We start from the raw sequence: 17,287 nt of genomic DNA on the forward strand, positions 1-17,287 counted from the left end.
TCAATTTTATTAATCTTTTCAAAAAACCAACTTCTAGTCTTGTTGATTTTTTCTATTGTCTTTCTGTTTTCTGTTTCATTTATTTCTGCTTGAATCTTTATTATTTCTTTCCTTCTCATGACTGCAGGCTTTTTATTTACTTATTTATTTTACTGTTCTTTTTCTAATCGTTGGAGATTTTGGTTAAAGGTGTTGATTTTGGCTCTTTCTTCTTTTTTGATGTGTGCATTGGGAGCTCTGGTGGCATAGTGTCTAAGGCATTTGACTGCTAATCAGAAGGCTGGTGATTCAAACCCACCAGCCACTCCTCAGAAGGAAGACTGGGCAATGTTCTTCCATAGAGACACCACCTTGGAAACCCAAGGAGGGGTGGCTATGAGTTGGAACCGTGCATTTATTGCCATAAATTGGCCTCTGATCACTGCTTTTGCTGTGTTCCAAAGATTTCGGTATGTTGTGTTTCCATTCTCATTTGATTCAAGGAATTTTTTAATTTCATTTTGTATTTCTTCTCTTACCCAGTCATTTTAAAGGAGGATGTTATTCAGTTTGCATGTATTTGCTCTTTTTCTGTTGATCTTCCTGTTGTTGATTTCTAATTTTATAGCATTGTTATCTGAGAAGATGCTTTGCAGTATTTCAATGTTTTTAAATGTACTAAGACTTGCCTTGTGGCCTAACGTGGTTTATCGTAGAAAATGTTCCATGTGCACTGGAAAAGAATGTATATTGTGCTTTTGTTGGGTGAAGTGCTCTATAGATATCTATAAGGTCAAGTTGGTGAATTGTATTGTTTAGTTCTTCTGTATCTTTGTTGAGTTTCTTTCCAGTTATATCTTTGATTGAAATTGGTGTATTAAAGTCTCCTTCTATGACTGGAAAGAAGGTTGGGCTATCTACCTCCGAAGTGATATCACCTCAGAAACCCAAGGAGGGGTTGCTATGAGTCAGGGCTGACTCAACGGTACATAACAACAACAACACTGACTGTGGAGTTATCTATTTGTCTTTTCAATTCTGTTAAAGTCTTATTTATATATTTTGGGGCTCTTTCATTGGGTGCATAGATATTTATTATGGTTATGTCCTCTTGTTCAATTGATCCTTTAATCATTATATAATGTCCTTCTTTGTCATTTATGGTGGTTTTTGTCAATTTTATCAGAAATTAATATTGCCACCCCTGCTCTTATTTGGTTGCCATTTGCTTGATGTATCTTTTCCAAACTTTGATTTTCAGTCTATTCGTGTCTTTGTCTCTAAGTTGTGTCTCTTGTAGACAACATATTGATGGATTATGTTTTCTTATCCAGTCTGCAACTCTCTGTATCTTGAGTAGTGTATTAAATCCAATGACATTCAGAGTAATTATCGACAAGTATGAATTTGTTGCTGTCATCTTGTTATGTGTTTTTTTTTTTTGTGGTGTTACTGATTTCTTTGTTCCATATAATTTTTTTTCACTGAGCTTGTTTTGTTTATGAATCATGTTATCACTTCCTTTGTTGCTATTGTTTTAATATTTGCTAAATATTTGTGCTTTTCCTCTTTTTCATTTTGATGTGAAGGTATATCATTTTTCTTTGAGGTTACCCTGTGATTTATAATTTTCTTCCTAAGTTTAGAACAGTTCATTCTATCTTGCATATTGTCTTGATTTTCTCACCATTTAGAAGTTCTGTAACTACACAATTTTTCCCCTCTTTTTGGTTTTAGTTGTCCTCATTTGCCAGTTGATGTCTCTGGTTACCTGTTTACAATCTTGTAGGCTTATTTACTTTGTATATTTCCATAACTGGGTTGGTTTCTGGGTTATGTCATCATGTGTGTTAATGGTCAGTTGTTGTTTGCTGTTATTGGTTCTCTGAAGAATGACTCCCTTTAGCATCTCTTGTAAGGTTGGTCTGGTTTTAACAAATTTCTTTAATTTCTGCTTATCTGGAAATGTCCTAATTTCATCTTCATATATGAGGGACAATTTTGGTGGGCATATAATTCTTGGTTGGAAATTTTTTTCTTTCAGGGTTTTATATATACCATCTGTTCTGGTTACTTCTGTGCTGCTCTGACAAGAATATACCACAAATGGGATGGCTTGAATAAACAGTATTTTGTTCTCTTACAGTTCAGGAGGCTAGAAGTCTGAGTTCAAAGTGCCAGGCTCTAGGAACTGTGTGAAAGCCCCTTTACTGTAGGCTTCAGCTCTGCTTCTTGTTCCTGGCCCACTGAAGCTAGAGGCATCTCTTTACTCAGGCAGCTACTGGCTGCTGAGGCTAACAAGCCCAAGGTTGACAAATAAAATGTCTCAGTTTTGGTGTTACCAAACCACATGGCAATCCATTAATTCAAGTCCATTGAAGTTCCCAAAGAAGGCAGAGCATGGCAGGCTGCTGAACAATGGCACGGCTACCTGCAGGGTCCAAGCATGCCATAGGCTAAAGACCATTCCCAAAACTGCTTCTTATACATAAGAAGCAGACCACATCCCTAAGGCAGCTATTCAGCTGCTTGTGGGAGATCCCACCATGAAGTTGATTGCCAGTCTCATCATGGGGAATAACTTCCACCAGCCACCCACCCACACAACAAGGCTCAGCCAAGGTGACACACAAACTTAACCACCAAACCTCGCATTGTCTTCTTGCCTGTATGGTTTCTGCTGAGAAATCAGAGCTTAGTTTTACTGGTTGCCCTTTGTAGGTAACTTTGTTTTTTCCATGCTGCTTTCAGGATTCTTTCTCTGTATTTGATTTTGGTGAGTTTGATGATGATATGTCTTGATTTTCTTTCAAGGTATATCCTATTTGGGGTTCATTGGACTTTTTGAATGGATATATCCTCATCTTTCATCATATCAGGGAAATTCTCCTGCAGTAAATCTTTGACTATTTTTTCTGTGGTTTTATTTTTCTCTTCTTGTTCTGGAATTCAGATTACATGTAGGTTATTTCTTTTGATGGTATCCCATGTGAACTTTAGGCTTCCTTCATTTTGTTTTGATTTTTTTTTTTTTTCTGATTGATCCGTTTCCAAAGAAGTATTGAGGTATTTGTCTTCAATCTCACTAATTCTGTCTTCCATTGGTTTGATTCTACTCCTTTGCCCATTCAATGTATTATCTATTTCTGAGAATTTAGAATTAATATTCTGATTTTCTATCTGTAGATTATGTATCATTTCTAATTTTTCATTTCTTTTGTCATTTTGTTCTTGTATTGTCTTTTGAAATTGTTCTAGAGTTTTGTCTGTGATTTCCTCAGTTTTGTCAGTGTTTTCCTTGATCTGTCTTTCAATCTGTTGAAGGTGCCTAAATATATTTCTTTTGAAGTCCTTATTAGGGAGTTCCAAAAATGCTGCTTCTTTCTCAGGGATGTGTTCTGGGTCTGTATCCTGGTCCCTTGTTTTTCCTGCTTTACCTTACTTCTTTGTGTGGAGTGTGAGGGTCTGTTGTCTCTGAGACATTGTGACATTTTTGTGTTTATATTGAATTGGTGATTGAATGTTGGAGTGATTCACCCAAGATTTTCATTTCCTTTGTTTTGTTTAGATGTCTCTGAGTAAGCAAAGTACTGTGCTCCTCTGTGTGCTAGTTTGCAGCACTTAGTACTCACCACCTCTCTCCTTTCCAGTAGTCAGCCTCCCATATGTCCATGCTGTCTTTGGAGAGCAGAACCTATTCTCAGATCCCTGGAATCTGAAGGAGAATGCTGTTGCTTTAAATATCCAAAACAGCCACACTTGTAAACATTCAGAATGGCTGCATCCTTGGGACAGCCAAAAGTCCACAGCTCATTTTGACTCCTTCTTGGTTGTTTCCTTTTTCAATGATCAGCTACCTATGCACTAGTACATTCAGCCCTTGGTGAGCAGGGCTGATTTTCAAGTTAATTCTCAGGTCCTAATACCACTTGGAAATAGTCAGGTTGTCCATGCCTTCAGGACAGCTGACAGTCCACAGCTCCATTTGTTTCCTTACTCACTGTTTTCATTCTCATTCTTTTTCTAGTTGGTGTTTAATCCACTACTGTATCCTTCCTTTCAAAGCTCAGGGCTCCAGGATTATCTTCTGTATCTGTGTCAATTGGTTTATCTTTTCTTTGTTGAAGAAGATCTTTGTAGCTTGTCTGCCTATTCTGCCATCTTACCAGAAGTCCCTGGTGTTGCCATTTTAAATCAGAAAATTATATGGTCTATTATGCTTGGAATGACAAATTAGAGAGACACAACATTGAATCCTTTGTCAAAAAAAATATTTCAAGGTCTATCCTGAAGACCATACTGTCAGTGCTAGGATAATATCCATATATCTAAAGGAAGACCAGTTAATATTACTATTATTTAAATTTGTGCACCAACCACTAATACCAATTGAAGAAATTGAACATTTCTACCAACTTCTGCAGTCTGAAATTAATCAAACATTCAATCAAGATACATGGATAACCATTTTTGATTGGAATGCAAAGGTTGGAAACAAAGAAGAAGGATCAATAGTTGGAAAACATGAGCTTGGTGACAGAAACAAGGATGGATAGAATTTTATGATATGATAGAATTTTGCAAGACCAATGACCTATTCTTTGGAAATACCTTTGTTCAACAACATAAACAGTGACAATGCACATGGACCTTTCCAAAGGTAATACACAAGAATCAAATTGACTGCATCTGTGGAGAGAGATGATGTAGAAGCTCAATATCAGCAGTTAAAACCAGGCCAGAGGCTGACTACAGAACAGACTACCAATTGCTCATATGCAAGATCAAGTTGAAGCTGAAGAAAATTAAAACAATTCCATGAGTGCCAAAGTACAATCTTGAGTATGTTACTAGGTGCTATTGAGTTGGCTCCGACTCATATCAACCCTATGTACAACAGAACAAAAGACTGCCCTGTTATGTGCCATCATCACAATCCTTTTTATACTTCAGCCCATCATTGCAGCCACTGTGTGAATCTACTGTGTTGAGGATCTTCCCCTTTTTTGCTGACTCTCTACTTTACCAAACATGATATCCTTCTTCAGGATTTTTGCCTATCTATTTTCTATTTTACATCATGTAGGTCATCTGACAACATGATCAAGTATTATAATGAAATGTACAAAGACCTGGGATTAGAAAGTAAAAAAGAACATGCTCAGCATTTGTCAAGCTGAAAGAACAAAGCAAAAAAGCCAAAGCTCGAGTTACAATACTGAGAATTCTGTGGGCAAACTATTGAACAATGCCAGAAGCATCAAAAGAAGATGGAAGAAATACACTTTTTGTGCCAAAAAGAATTGGTCAACATTCTGCCATTTCTGGAGGAAACATGTGGTCAAGAACTAATGGTACTGAAGGAAGAAGTCCAAACTGCACTGAAGGCACTGGCAAAAAACAAGTCTTCAGGAATTGACAGAATATAAATTGAGATGTTTCAACAAATGGATGCAACACTGGAACCATTCACTTATATATGCCACGAAATTTAGAAAGTTATCTGGCCAACTGACTGGAAGAGATCCTTATTTGTACTCATTCTGAAGAAAGGTGATCCAACAGAATGTGGAAATTATCAAACAATATGATTAATATCACACACAAATACAATTTTGCTGAAGAAAATTCAAAACCAGTAGCAGTAGTACATCAACAGGGAACTGCCACTAATTCAAGCCAGTATTAGAAGAGGATGTGGAATGAAGGATATCATTGCTAATGTCAGATGGATATTGGCTGAAAGCAGAGACCATCAAGAAGATGTTTACCTGTGTTTTACATTCTATTGAAAGGCGTTTGACTCTGCAATTGTAACAAATTATATGTAACAGTGTGAAGAATGGAAATTCCAGAACACTTAATTGTGCTCATGAGGATCTTGTATATGGACCAAAAGGCAAGTCATTTAAACAGAACAAGGGGATACTGAATGCTTTAAAGTCAGGAAGGTTGTGTTCTCAGGGTTGTAGCCTTTCCCATACTTATATCTATATCCTAAGTAAATAATCAATAACCTGGACTATATGAAGAAGAATACAGCATCAGGATTGGAGGAAGACCATTAACAACCTGTGATGTCCAGATGACAAAACCTTGCTTGCTGAAAACAAAGTGGACTTGAAGCCCCTACTGATGAAGATCAAAGACCATAGCCTTCAGTATGGATTACAACTCAACATAAAAAAGATAAGAATCCTCACAACTGGACCAATAAGCAACACCATGACAAATGGAGAAAGTACCGTAGCTGTCAAAGATTTAATTTCACTTAGATCCACAATCAGTGCTCATGGAAGCAGTAGTCAAGTAGTACAAGATTTGTACTGGGAAAATGTGCTGCAAAAGACCTCTTTACAGTGTTCAAAAGCAAAGATGTCACCTTGAGATCTAAGGTGCACCAGCCCAAGCCCTGTTATTTTCAATTGCCTTAGAGGTATGCAGAAGATGGACAATAGGTAAGGAAGATCAAAAAAGAATTGATGCTTTTGAATTACTGTGTTGGTGAAGAATATTGTATGTACCATGGAGTGCCAGAAGAACAAACAAATCTATTTTGGAAGAGTTATAGCCAGAATGCTCCTTAGAGGCAAGGATGGTGAGACTTTGTCTTATTTACTTTGGAGATGTCATTAGGAGGGCTCAGTCCCTAGGGAAGATGTCATGCTTGGTAAAATAGAGGGCCAATGAAAAAGAAGGATGGAAATTAGATGGATTGACTCAGTGACTGAAACAATGGGCTCAAATATAGCAATGATTGTGAACATGGCACAAGACTGGGAATTATTTTGTTATTTTGTACATAGGGTCCCTACTCAATGGAACCTAAACACAATATCACATAGAACCATGTTCTGGTCATACATTCATTCAGACAACATTCACAGCATGCCTGTTAGGTGCTACCAAAAATAAAATAAAATAAAACAAAAACTCATTGCCATTGAGTAGATTCTGACTCATAATGATCTCCATTGGATTTCCAAGGCTGGAAATCTTTATGGAAGTAGATAGCCTCATCTTCCTCCCACAAAGCAGCTGGTGGTTTGAACTGCCAATCTCCTGGTTAGCAGTCAAATGCCTTATCCACTACACCACCAGAGCTCCTTGTTAGGTGCTACAAAGGGTAGTAAATGTAAGAAGGTCAGTGTAGGATCCATGATACTGTGCTTTTATGAGAAAGAAGAATGAGAAATAGGAGGAAAGAGAGAGAGTAGGAGGGAGGGGTAGGAAAAGGAGTAGGAAGAGAAGGAGAAAGAGAAGGAAGGAAAGGAGCAGGAGGGAAAGGGGAAGGAGGAAGAATTTTGCCTACCTATTTTCTATTTTACATCATGTGGGTCAGGTGCCCTGGGAATGGAATGTTATATTCAGATCTATCTGCTTGGGGCTCATTGAGGAATGCTCTCAGCACACCTGAGAGAGGGAGGGAGCAGAACTAAGAGGTGGGGAAGCTAAATGGCAATACAGTAGCAATGGATGGCTGAGTTTATCCTAGGAGGAGCCCCAGAACTTATATGTCCCTTCAGAGTTGTTCTGGAACCAAGACTTTGTGCCCCACAGTGACCAATCATTTGATGTAGCAACCTCCAGGGAAGGCATAAACTGGTCACTGTAGCTCCCCTCTGCTGAGGGCAGTACAGGGAAAGGGATTCAACTATGAGCCATCAGTGGCCAACACTTCCTTCCTCTGGGAACCAGGGAATGAACACCTCAGTCCTGGGAAGGTGGAATAACCTGGGAACCACACCACAGTATCCACGATACACGAGGAAACTGAGGCACAGAGAAGTTGAGCAGCTCACTCAGGCTCCCACAGGAAGTGAGTAGCAGAGCCAGGATAGTGAAAACTCAGGCAGTCAGCTCCAATAATTAAAAACTCACTAATCTGAGGAGAGGGAAACGAGATAGCATTCAGCTAACACACTTCACCCAATCTGTCTATAACAGAGACTCAGAGAAACTGAGTGAAACAGATAAAAATAATGATCCTGATATTCTGAGCATCAAATGAGAGGATAAAGAATTAGAGTGAGCATGGATTAGAAAAGGAGATAGAGCAAGATCAGTGACTGGGGAGAGAAAAGAAGCTGGGACTGGTTGAAGTGACACCATTTTAAGCCCAGAGGCATAGACACAGGGGAGGAGAAAACAACTTTAAAGAATCCATAAAGACATAGTGTAGACAGACTGGGAGAAATTCGAGGTGAGCAGAAGATGTGTGAGAAATGTGTAGGGAAGTAGGTCAGACTTAGAGTGGGACAGGTGGCCACAGTATGAAGAGGGAGCCATAGAAAGGGAATGAAGTAACTCACCACTAGTAGACACTAGCCTTTTGTGCTGGGGACTTATGTGAGGAAGGAAAAACCTGTGTTGGGAGGTTGGAGAAAATAGGCTCAGGACAGCCTCTAGCTTGTTTGAATATGACAAGAATTGGATAAATGTGTGCACCCAGAACAGCACCAGACCCACACCAGTGAATCACACTTGGAGAACTACACTTCCCAAACTAAAAACACACACCTTCCCTCCACCTAGGGGTAAATACTTACCACCCACTCCCATTAACCCAGTGGCTAGAGAAACCCACCCTTACCTGCCCTGATTACTGGCTACTTCCAGGAGAGCCTAGCCACCTCCAAAAGCTCACCTCTAGCAGAATCAGAGGCTAAAGCTCACCCACCCAGTGCCTGAAGTGCTGACAGATCTTTTCCACACTGAACACAACAGTCACATCTCTGCAGCCTTTTCTCAGAAGCACCCACTTGCGTCAGGCACTTCCCACCCCTGCAAGGAGAAAGACCTGCGTTGGGGTGGTTGAAGAAGTTCATTTCAGAGTGGCTTGATCACTAGAGTCTTGGGAGAAACTGGATAAATGTGCCCAGAAGGGTGCTAGACCCACACCAGTCAACCGCAACTGGTAACTACTCTCTCCTTTCCAAAAAACACATCTTCCTCATGAATAGAAGCAAAGCCTCTTCCTACCACCACCTGCTGGCAGCTAAGGAAGCCCCACTCAGATCCCCTGACCACCTCCTCTACAGCCCACCTGCTCTCAGAAATTCACTCCAAACAAACCCAGGGGGTGTGGTGCTCCTCTCCCATGCTTACATCACTGGATGATCTTTCTCACACTGAGCACAAGAGGGACACACTTGCAGCCTCCTTTCTTGGAGGTGCCCACTCCCACAAGGCTCCTTTCACCTCCATATGCACAAGCATCAGTGGATCAGCAGTTTGTGTCATGACCATTTGCTCACAGAGCTGTCGGCTGACCATAACTACAAAGGCCCACCTCCTCAGCTTCTTTATTTTTCCCTTATTTTTCTCACTTTTATTTTTCCCAAGTTTTCTTCCTTTTTATCTGTTCATCTCTCTTTCTCTTCTTCATCTTTTATTTTTACCCTCTTTCATCTCATCCACCCCTTTTCTTTTTCTATTTTTTATATCTTTATTCTTATTCTTATTATTTTTTTCTTTTTCTTCTTCTTCTGCTAGTTTTGTTTGTTTTCCTGCCCCATCCAACAGGAGGAGGATATTGACTAATATCTACTGCACTAATGACCTCACCCAACAGAGAAGCGCTATCATCAACTCCTGCTAAATCAATGACAGATGGTGGGCAACACCACCTCATCCCAACCATGCATCCTCTATACAACAGGTAACTATGGCCACATTACCACCACTTATTCCACCAACCCAGAGACAGCTGGAGAGTGTGCTAATGTTTCCAAGCTAATAACCAAAGAAGTGCATTTGTGCCACCCATCCAGACACACTGAATAAAAGCAAAACAAAAAACCAGGGTGAAACAAACCAACATATGAGCAAGAAATAAAAACAGCAACTTCAAAATGTCTTTGAAAGAGAACTTCAAACAAAGTACAGGATAAGATAGTAGAAGCATCCAACCAAAATTTCTGAGGAAGAACAGGTAATAGAATTGTCTGGTAAGGAATTAAAAAAATAAAATAAAATATATATACATATATATATATATACACATATATATATGTATATATACATATATATATGTATATATATATATACATATATATATACATATATATATGTATATATATATATGTAAGCTCTGGTAGCTTAGTGCCTAAGGTACGTGACTGCTAACCAGAAGGCAGGCAGTTCAAACCCACCAGCCACTCCTCGGAAGGAAGGTGGGGCAATCTACTTCCGTAGTGATACCACCTCAGAAGGAGGGGTTGCTATGAGCCTCATCTTCCTCCCACAGAGTGAGTCCCTGACTTCACCAAGCTTAGATAAAATCAATGTAATGGTGTAATAGAAAGTTATGAGACCTCTATAACTTTATAAAACAGCCATTAACTATAATATCAGCCCATAAAATTTCAAAAGCTAGAAATGTTAAAGTCCAACATTTCACCTTAAGTAGCATTTAAAATTTATCCTTGAATCGATCCTCTGAAATACACCAAAGCCACCTTATCCTATTAGGAAGCACTGCATTAAGTTACACTTTCAAGAAAACACTTAATAGAGACCAAAAAGGAAATGACCACAGGTAAACTCCTCTCTGCTTATTTACATGGATCAGAGAATGTCAGAAGGGACTATGTTGCTCAGAGATGCAGAAAGCAGAGGTAAAGTCAACATACCAAGTCACCTAGTTCTTATGAGGGTACTCTGTACCTTCCACTTTGGCCAATACAATGCAGAACTATAGAAATTTAGAGATGACAAGAACTAAGGAGACAAATCAATTGATTTTGAGATGCAAGAATAGAGTCAAACATACAATAATCATGAAGATAGTGCAGGACCAGACAATGTTTTGTTGTTATACATAAGGTTGCCATGAGTTGCAACTAATAATAATAACAATTTTATTGGAATATTAAGACTTACATGTGGGGAAAAATTAGAAAACAATACTACACATAAATAAGCAGAGACTGAGAGATGCTGTAAAAATTCAGAGAAAGGATAAACAAATTTGGATTGGAGTTGTTCAGCAAAGACTTTAGGAAGAATATGGGATTTTAGGAGGTCTATAGGAGAAGCAAAGTGGTGAAGACTGGCAGAAAGTCATTTCATTCCAGGATAGTATGAACATGTTTTTTTTCAGCTTTTCTCAGGGAAAATAAGAAGCTTATGGAACAACAGGAGCTCTGGTAGCATAGTGGCTAAAACACTTGCCTGCTAACCAGACAGCTGGTGGTTCAAACCCACCAGCCACTCCTCGGAAGGAAGGTTGGACAATCCTACTTCCGTAGTGATACTGCCTTGGAAACCCAAGGAGGGTCGCTATGAGTCAGGGCCGACTCGACGGCACATGACAACAACAACAACAACAACATGGATCAACAACGATGAAGAGACTCGTCTCGTCTCCTTGAGGAAGAGACCAGCAGCCTTGGGGAGGTGGGTGACGCATGGCTGAGGGCTGGGTAGGCAGGCCAGCTCAGATTTGGTTCCATGTAGTAGAAGGCAACCACTGAGGTTTCTTGAGCAACAGACCATACTTCCTAAGTTGGGTCATAATATTAAAAACAAAACAAGACAGAGCAAAAACAGTGCTTTGGGAAGATTAGTCTGGAATTTGACTGGTAAGTGGATGGGTTGGATAGGGAGGGGACAGATAAGAAATGCTGTGGTCATGCAGGTACAAATTATAAAAGCCTGGAATGGGAGGTGGTAATAAGATTGGGGAAGAAAAGATGAATCTAAGAAGTTTTAAAAAGAAAAACTATTAGGATTCAGTGGTTAATTAGTCAGGAATAGGGATGAGGGATGGGAGGTGTGGGTGGGAAAGCGATTAACACTAGGAAATGATAGGATCTTTGACAAATGTCTTTGTCCTGGCTCTCGAACACTTAATGAGCTAGAATTAAGAAGGCAGGCAAAAGATGGTGAAATGGAGCTGGTTTTCGGAGTAGGTGAAATATTTTTTCTTAGACCCCCCTTAGTGTGAAGCACTAATAGTATAGACATCCAAACTGGAATTTGGTTGTGATTTGAACATCAATCCTGACTACAGACACAACTGTCTTTTAGTTGACAGTTTTTAATATAGAGTAAACTGAGGCATAGAGTTCCTAAGCAGATTTTTTTTTTTAACTGTGGTACTCTAGTTCCACACAAGCACTTTTTGTTTGCTTTCTTTTATTTGTTCCTTCCATAAAATTTTATTAACTGAAACCAGTAGTCACTTTGATGTGTGCAAGCACACTAAAGCTGCATTCAGAGCTAAATCAATATAAGTCCCAATCAAAAGGGCATATGAGTACAATAAATGGTCAGTGAAGAGGTAGCAGCCCCCCAGGGCTCTGTGGTCTCAATTTCCTCTCCTCATCATTTCAGATTGTCACCTTTGGACCATGCATCACCTTTGCTTTCCAAAATCAACACTATGATTCCAAGGATTAGAGTACAGTTAGTCCCCAAGTTATAACGAGGATCTATTCCAATGACTCCATCAGCAGTCAGTTCTGATGTAAGTTGAATAGTTTTTTTAAAAAAATATTTATACCTTTTATTATCGGTATCTTTATAAATCCAATCTTTATTTGTCTTTGAGGATTGGAAACATTACAAAAAAACTTACAGATAAGATGGCATCAGCAAATTACACGAGAACATTGTATGTAGTACACATTATTAATGATGAGATGTACAAAACAAAAGTCTAAGTGTGGTTCATGGTACCTCAAATACATCGTAAGTCAGGGACTACTTTTATTTAGTTTCGTTTCTGAAATAAGATTTTTAGATGGCATCCTACATTTTCATCAAAAATCCCAAACAATTAGCATCCTCAAAAGAGTCCTTATTTTTATCTTCTAAAATTAAAAAAAAAAAAAAAAGTTTGCATAGTTCCAAAACGCCCCCTCCCCCCAACAATCTGTTTTTCTCCCATTCATTCACACTTCATTCATCAGAATGTGGTAAGAAGGGTTTGAAAGACAAGGGCTTGGTCATAAGATTGGTCTTTAAATAGTTAAAAATGTGTATTTGCCATTTGGTAGGGTGATTTGTCCTTTAAGATGGAGAATGAGCCTATAAAAAAACTGAAGTGTGAATATGAACATGGCAAAATGTGTTTGCTTTTCTTGGATAAATCTGCTAGTCTGTGTGTGCTATAAAATGGCATTATCCCTCCATTCGGAACCGCACTTCCTACACAACATACGCCACTCTGCCTTCTCTTTACAGACTTCCCCAAGTAGATAAAGTTAAAAATTCCTCCTGCATTTGTAGTGAAGCTAGGGCGAAATCATTAGTTTATGCCCCAATTGTGGGTCATTTGAAAAGAGTTCCAAGGTTCAGAATCTTCACAAAAGAGCATTTTACAATTAACCAACACAAAATGTTGCTACAGATACCTTCGAAATTGGGTAAGAGCAAATTGTTTAGTAACAGAGAAAGCCAAAATTCACAAACATTGAAGAAGGAAGGAAACAATGGAATTTTGTATTTAATAAAATCCAAAGGAGTTGCATGTAGAGGCACAGATGGTATAGACAAACAGACTAAGCCCAAATTAGACACATATGTACTTACAGATTAAGGAATGTCAAGTACTTCCACTGTCCACCATTTTGGAAAATCTTGGCTTTCTGTGGATTTCCTTCGGAATTGGACACATAATAATTGAGGAAAATATACCAGCCCAGAGCAAGGAAGTGGTATACACAGGTAGAAGCCTTTGTCATGTCTGAGCAGAGAACTATGAATGCCACAGGCAGCTTCTCTCTGGAGTTTGATATTACAGTTGTTCTACCGCAGGCCGGAGAGCTGTAAAACAAACTCCTCAGGACCAGGCTTATAGGACTGAGAATTTTAACCCAGACTGAGTTGCATTTCTCTCATTGGTTCCTTTTCTGATAAACTTGAGAAACAGGGTTATTGCTGGTAATAACAGATAATCTTCAGATTAGCATAAATTTCAACACTTAGGCTTTAACAAGTAGCCTTGCAAGAATGGCACTTTGAACCATTTTATTGGATCTGTGGCACAGTTAAATGACCTTACTCTGAAAATACTAACAATGTCAAATCAAATGCCATCATGGCTGGATTTTCTTTTTTACTTTTTCATTCTGGACAGAACAAGGAAGTTGTAACAATATCTCTTGAGTGAAAGAGTTGTTGTTGTTGTTGTTATGTGCCGTCGAGTCGACCCCGACTCATAGCGACCCCTCCTTGGGTTTCCGAGGCAGTATCACTACAGAAGTAGGATTGCCCAACCTTCCTTCCAAGGAGTGGCTAGTGGGTTTGAACCGCGAGCCTTCTGGTTAGCAGTCAAGTGCTTTAGCCACTATGCTACCAGAGAAGCAGGTTGATAAACTAGGGGGAAGAGATTGTTGATGTGTTTAAGAGATGAAAGGACATAAGTAGAAAGGGAAAGGGCATTATAATTTTGCTCCCGAGATCTCCAAGGCCCAATAAAATCTGAAACAACTTTGATCCTCCCAGGTTTTTTGTTTTTGTAACTGTATCTTGGAGAATGAAGGGTTAACCAGGGCTCTTTCAGACACTCCACAGGCATAGATGCTTCTGTACTCAGGAAAGGAAGAAGCATAGGAAGAGGTCTGCAGCCACAGCCCCACATACCTGAGTTTAGACACCACTGAAAGACAACGAAGGCCTCTGCATTGCCTTGGAGAAGACCAGAATTACCTACACTGGAAGGAGTGTGCAGAACTGGGCTCTGCCTCAAACTGACAGACGGGAACTGGGGGAGTTGGAAGTGTGATACCCTGTGACATCACCAGCTTGGTTCCCTGGGCAACTAACTCAGAGGGTTCTGAGCAAATCCCTAAGAAAAATGCTCCTCAAAGCAGTGCAATGTAGTTGGCATTGTTTGGTCACTTATCTGGAACTTATAGGTATTGGGAGAAAAAACTGTATGCTATAAATGGGGGCAGGGAGGGGGAGAATAAAAACAAACCTACCTCTTAACTCAATAGACTCCAGATACGAGGAACTGTAGATGGGAGGAGAAAAAAAAAAAATCTCAAATGAAAGGGTTATCCAGAAAATGGTTGACATGAAACACAGTATGGCATAGGTTAACATATATAAAAAAAAAAAAGGTAAAAACCCACCTCTCGGCCCTAGAGTCAATTGGCAAATAATGGTAGATAATAAGGAGCTCTGGTAGCGTAGTGCCTGAGGCACTTGACTGTGAACCAGAAGGCTGGCGTTTCAAACCCACCAGCCACTCCTTCGGAAGAAAGGTTGGGCAATCTACTTCCGTAGTGATACTTACTGCCTCAGAAACCCAAGGAGGGGTCGCTATGAGTTGAGTCTGACTTGATGGCACATAACAACAACAACAATACTTTTACAGTACTTACTATGTACCAGGTGTAGTTCCAAGTGTTTTGAATATGTTTACACAATATATTACTCCATTTTATAACCCCATTTTCAGGTGAGGAAATCAAAGCACAGGATCCTAAAATAACAAGTTCAAGGAAGAAACAGAGCTGCAGTCTGCACTCTTAACCAGTACACCTGACTACCAAGAATCAGTATCTGAAGGGAAAAACCTGGAACAGAATTTCAAATTCTTGTGGAATCCAGAATTTCCAGAGCCATGAGGTTGGATGAACCTCAAAACTATTGCTGAGATAATCTTTAAACCTTAAACCAAATACATTCCCTGAAGTCTTCTTTAAAACAAACAACAGTTTAGCTTAATTAGTGAGGAATCTCTGCCTTGGGCATTGTGCTCTTTCAAGAGCTATCTATACGGAGTCCAAACTACAACAGCAACCCGAAATATTGGATAGGAACCTTAGGGGGCAGTGAATTATGTTAATGTATAAAGAACAGCTCAGAAAAGGAGGGTGAGAATGGTTGCCAACTCAAAGAATATAATCAGTGTCCCTGAATTATACATGTAGAAGTTGTTGGATTGGTGTATATTTTGCTGGATATATTTGCACAGCAATACAAAATAAAATAAAAATACCATGCAACACAATTTCTTTAAAAGTCTGCTTTCCACACCCTCCAGACTCCGTTTTGAATAGTTCTCCCCTTCTTGCTGAACGCCTGTTGTTCTTGTATCTCTCCCATCAGAAAATTTTCTCAGGAAAGAATCATACGCTTTGAAACTTGGTGTTCATATGAGTTATTGTGTTATGTCTCCCAGGGTTTTTTTTTTTTTTTTTTTTAAAAAAAACATTATCTCTTTATATAAAAATCTCAAGCATGTGCCTATATATAGGGAAGGATTTGAAACAAGGATGAAGAAGGAGGAAAGACAAGAACCCAAATCTTCCAAACTCTGTGTGCTTGAACGTTGAGGTAGGCCCTTCCTGACTTGAACGTTTTTCCCTGTGTTGGTTAGCCTGATCCCCACAGATGAAGTTTCTAGATATTGATACAATTATTTAAATTTATTCAATGTTTGACATTAGAATGCAGTTTATTACTGGTATTTTAATAAAAAAATAACATGAAATCAACTCGAAGGCAGTGAGTTTTTTTTTTTTTTTTTTGGCTATATATGTATGAGGATTTGTATATGGAAACTATGTGATTTCTTAATTTAATATCCATATTTTCTTATAAAGTTTTCCATGAAAGTATTATGGAAAAGAAACTCTACACCGTGATCATATTCACATCCTCAGTTGTACTCCTGATTCTCTATTCATTGTCAAGAATAACCAAATAAATTTTTATGAAGCAGTTTGTCCATTGGTCCCCCACCCTGAGACCCAGTGGAGCTTTGGGGAATAATGACAGTGTTACCACTTAGTTATACAGCATTATATACTAGTATAACTAGTATATGCTAAGTGTGATAGTTAAGGTTGTGTGTCACCTTGCCTGGGGCCATGATTCTGAGTAGTTTAAGCAGCTGTGGTGAGGTCATTTCCATAATGAGATCTATTGTAAGGTAATCACCTCCAAGGTGGATATGCTTCTAGCAGCCCATCATCAGTTGAAAGGTAGTTTCCTCAGGGGTGTGGCTTGCTTCCAATAGCTATATGGAATCCTGGAAAAATTGTCAGACTTTCTGTTTGATCTGGATCCTGCATCTAGCTTATCATCATTCAGTTTTTGGAGCTGAACCAGCGTGCCGTGTTACATGACAGTCTTGGAACTGTTGCCTTCATAAGCCTGTGAGCCAACAATCCACCATCCACTGAAGTCAAAATCTGCTGCACTGACTGCCAATCTTGAGTTTGTCAGCCACCGCAGCTGTGTGAATCAGGAAAAGCCTCAAACTTGACATTTGACCCATAAACTTGGGATTTGCCAACCTCTACAACTATGAGCCATTTCCCTGAGATAAATTTCTTCTCTCTTT

The 17,287-nt window shown here is 39.2% G+C and overlaps 1 protein-coding gene across 1 annotated transcript in view; it reads right to left on the bottom strand.

The window, feature by feature from the left end:
* LOC103206733 (androgen dependent TFPI regulating protein) overlaps nt 1-13,670 on the bottom strand; it is a 134,922-nt gene extending 121,252 nt beyond the window's left edge. Inside the window, 1 exon segment of the mRNA XM_007952236.1 lies at nt 13,515-13,670. Coding sequence (XP_007950427.1) covers nt 13,515-13,670 — 156 coding nt within the window.
* Between the last annotated feature and the right edge of the window lie 3,617 nt (nt 13,671-17,287).

The sequence above is a fragment of the Orycteropus afer genome, unplaced genomic scaffold (assembly GCF_000298275.1).
Source record: "Orycteropus afer afer isolate SDZICR_OR568_19922 unplaced genomic scaffold, OryAfe1.0 scaffold00012, whole genome shotgun sequence".
NCBI lineage: Eukaryota > Metazoa > Chordata > Mammalia > Tubulidentata > Orycteropodidae > Orycteropus > Orycteropus afer.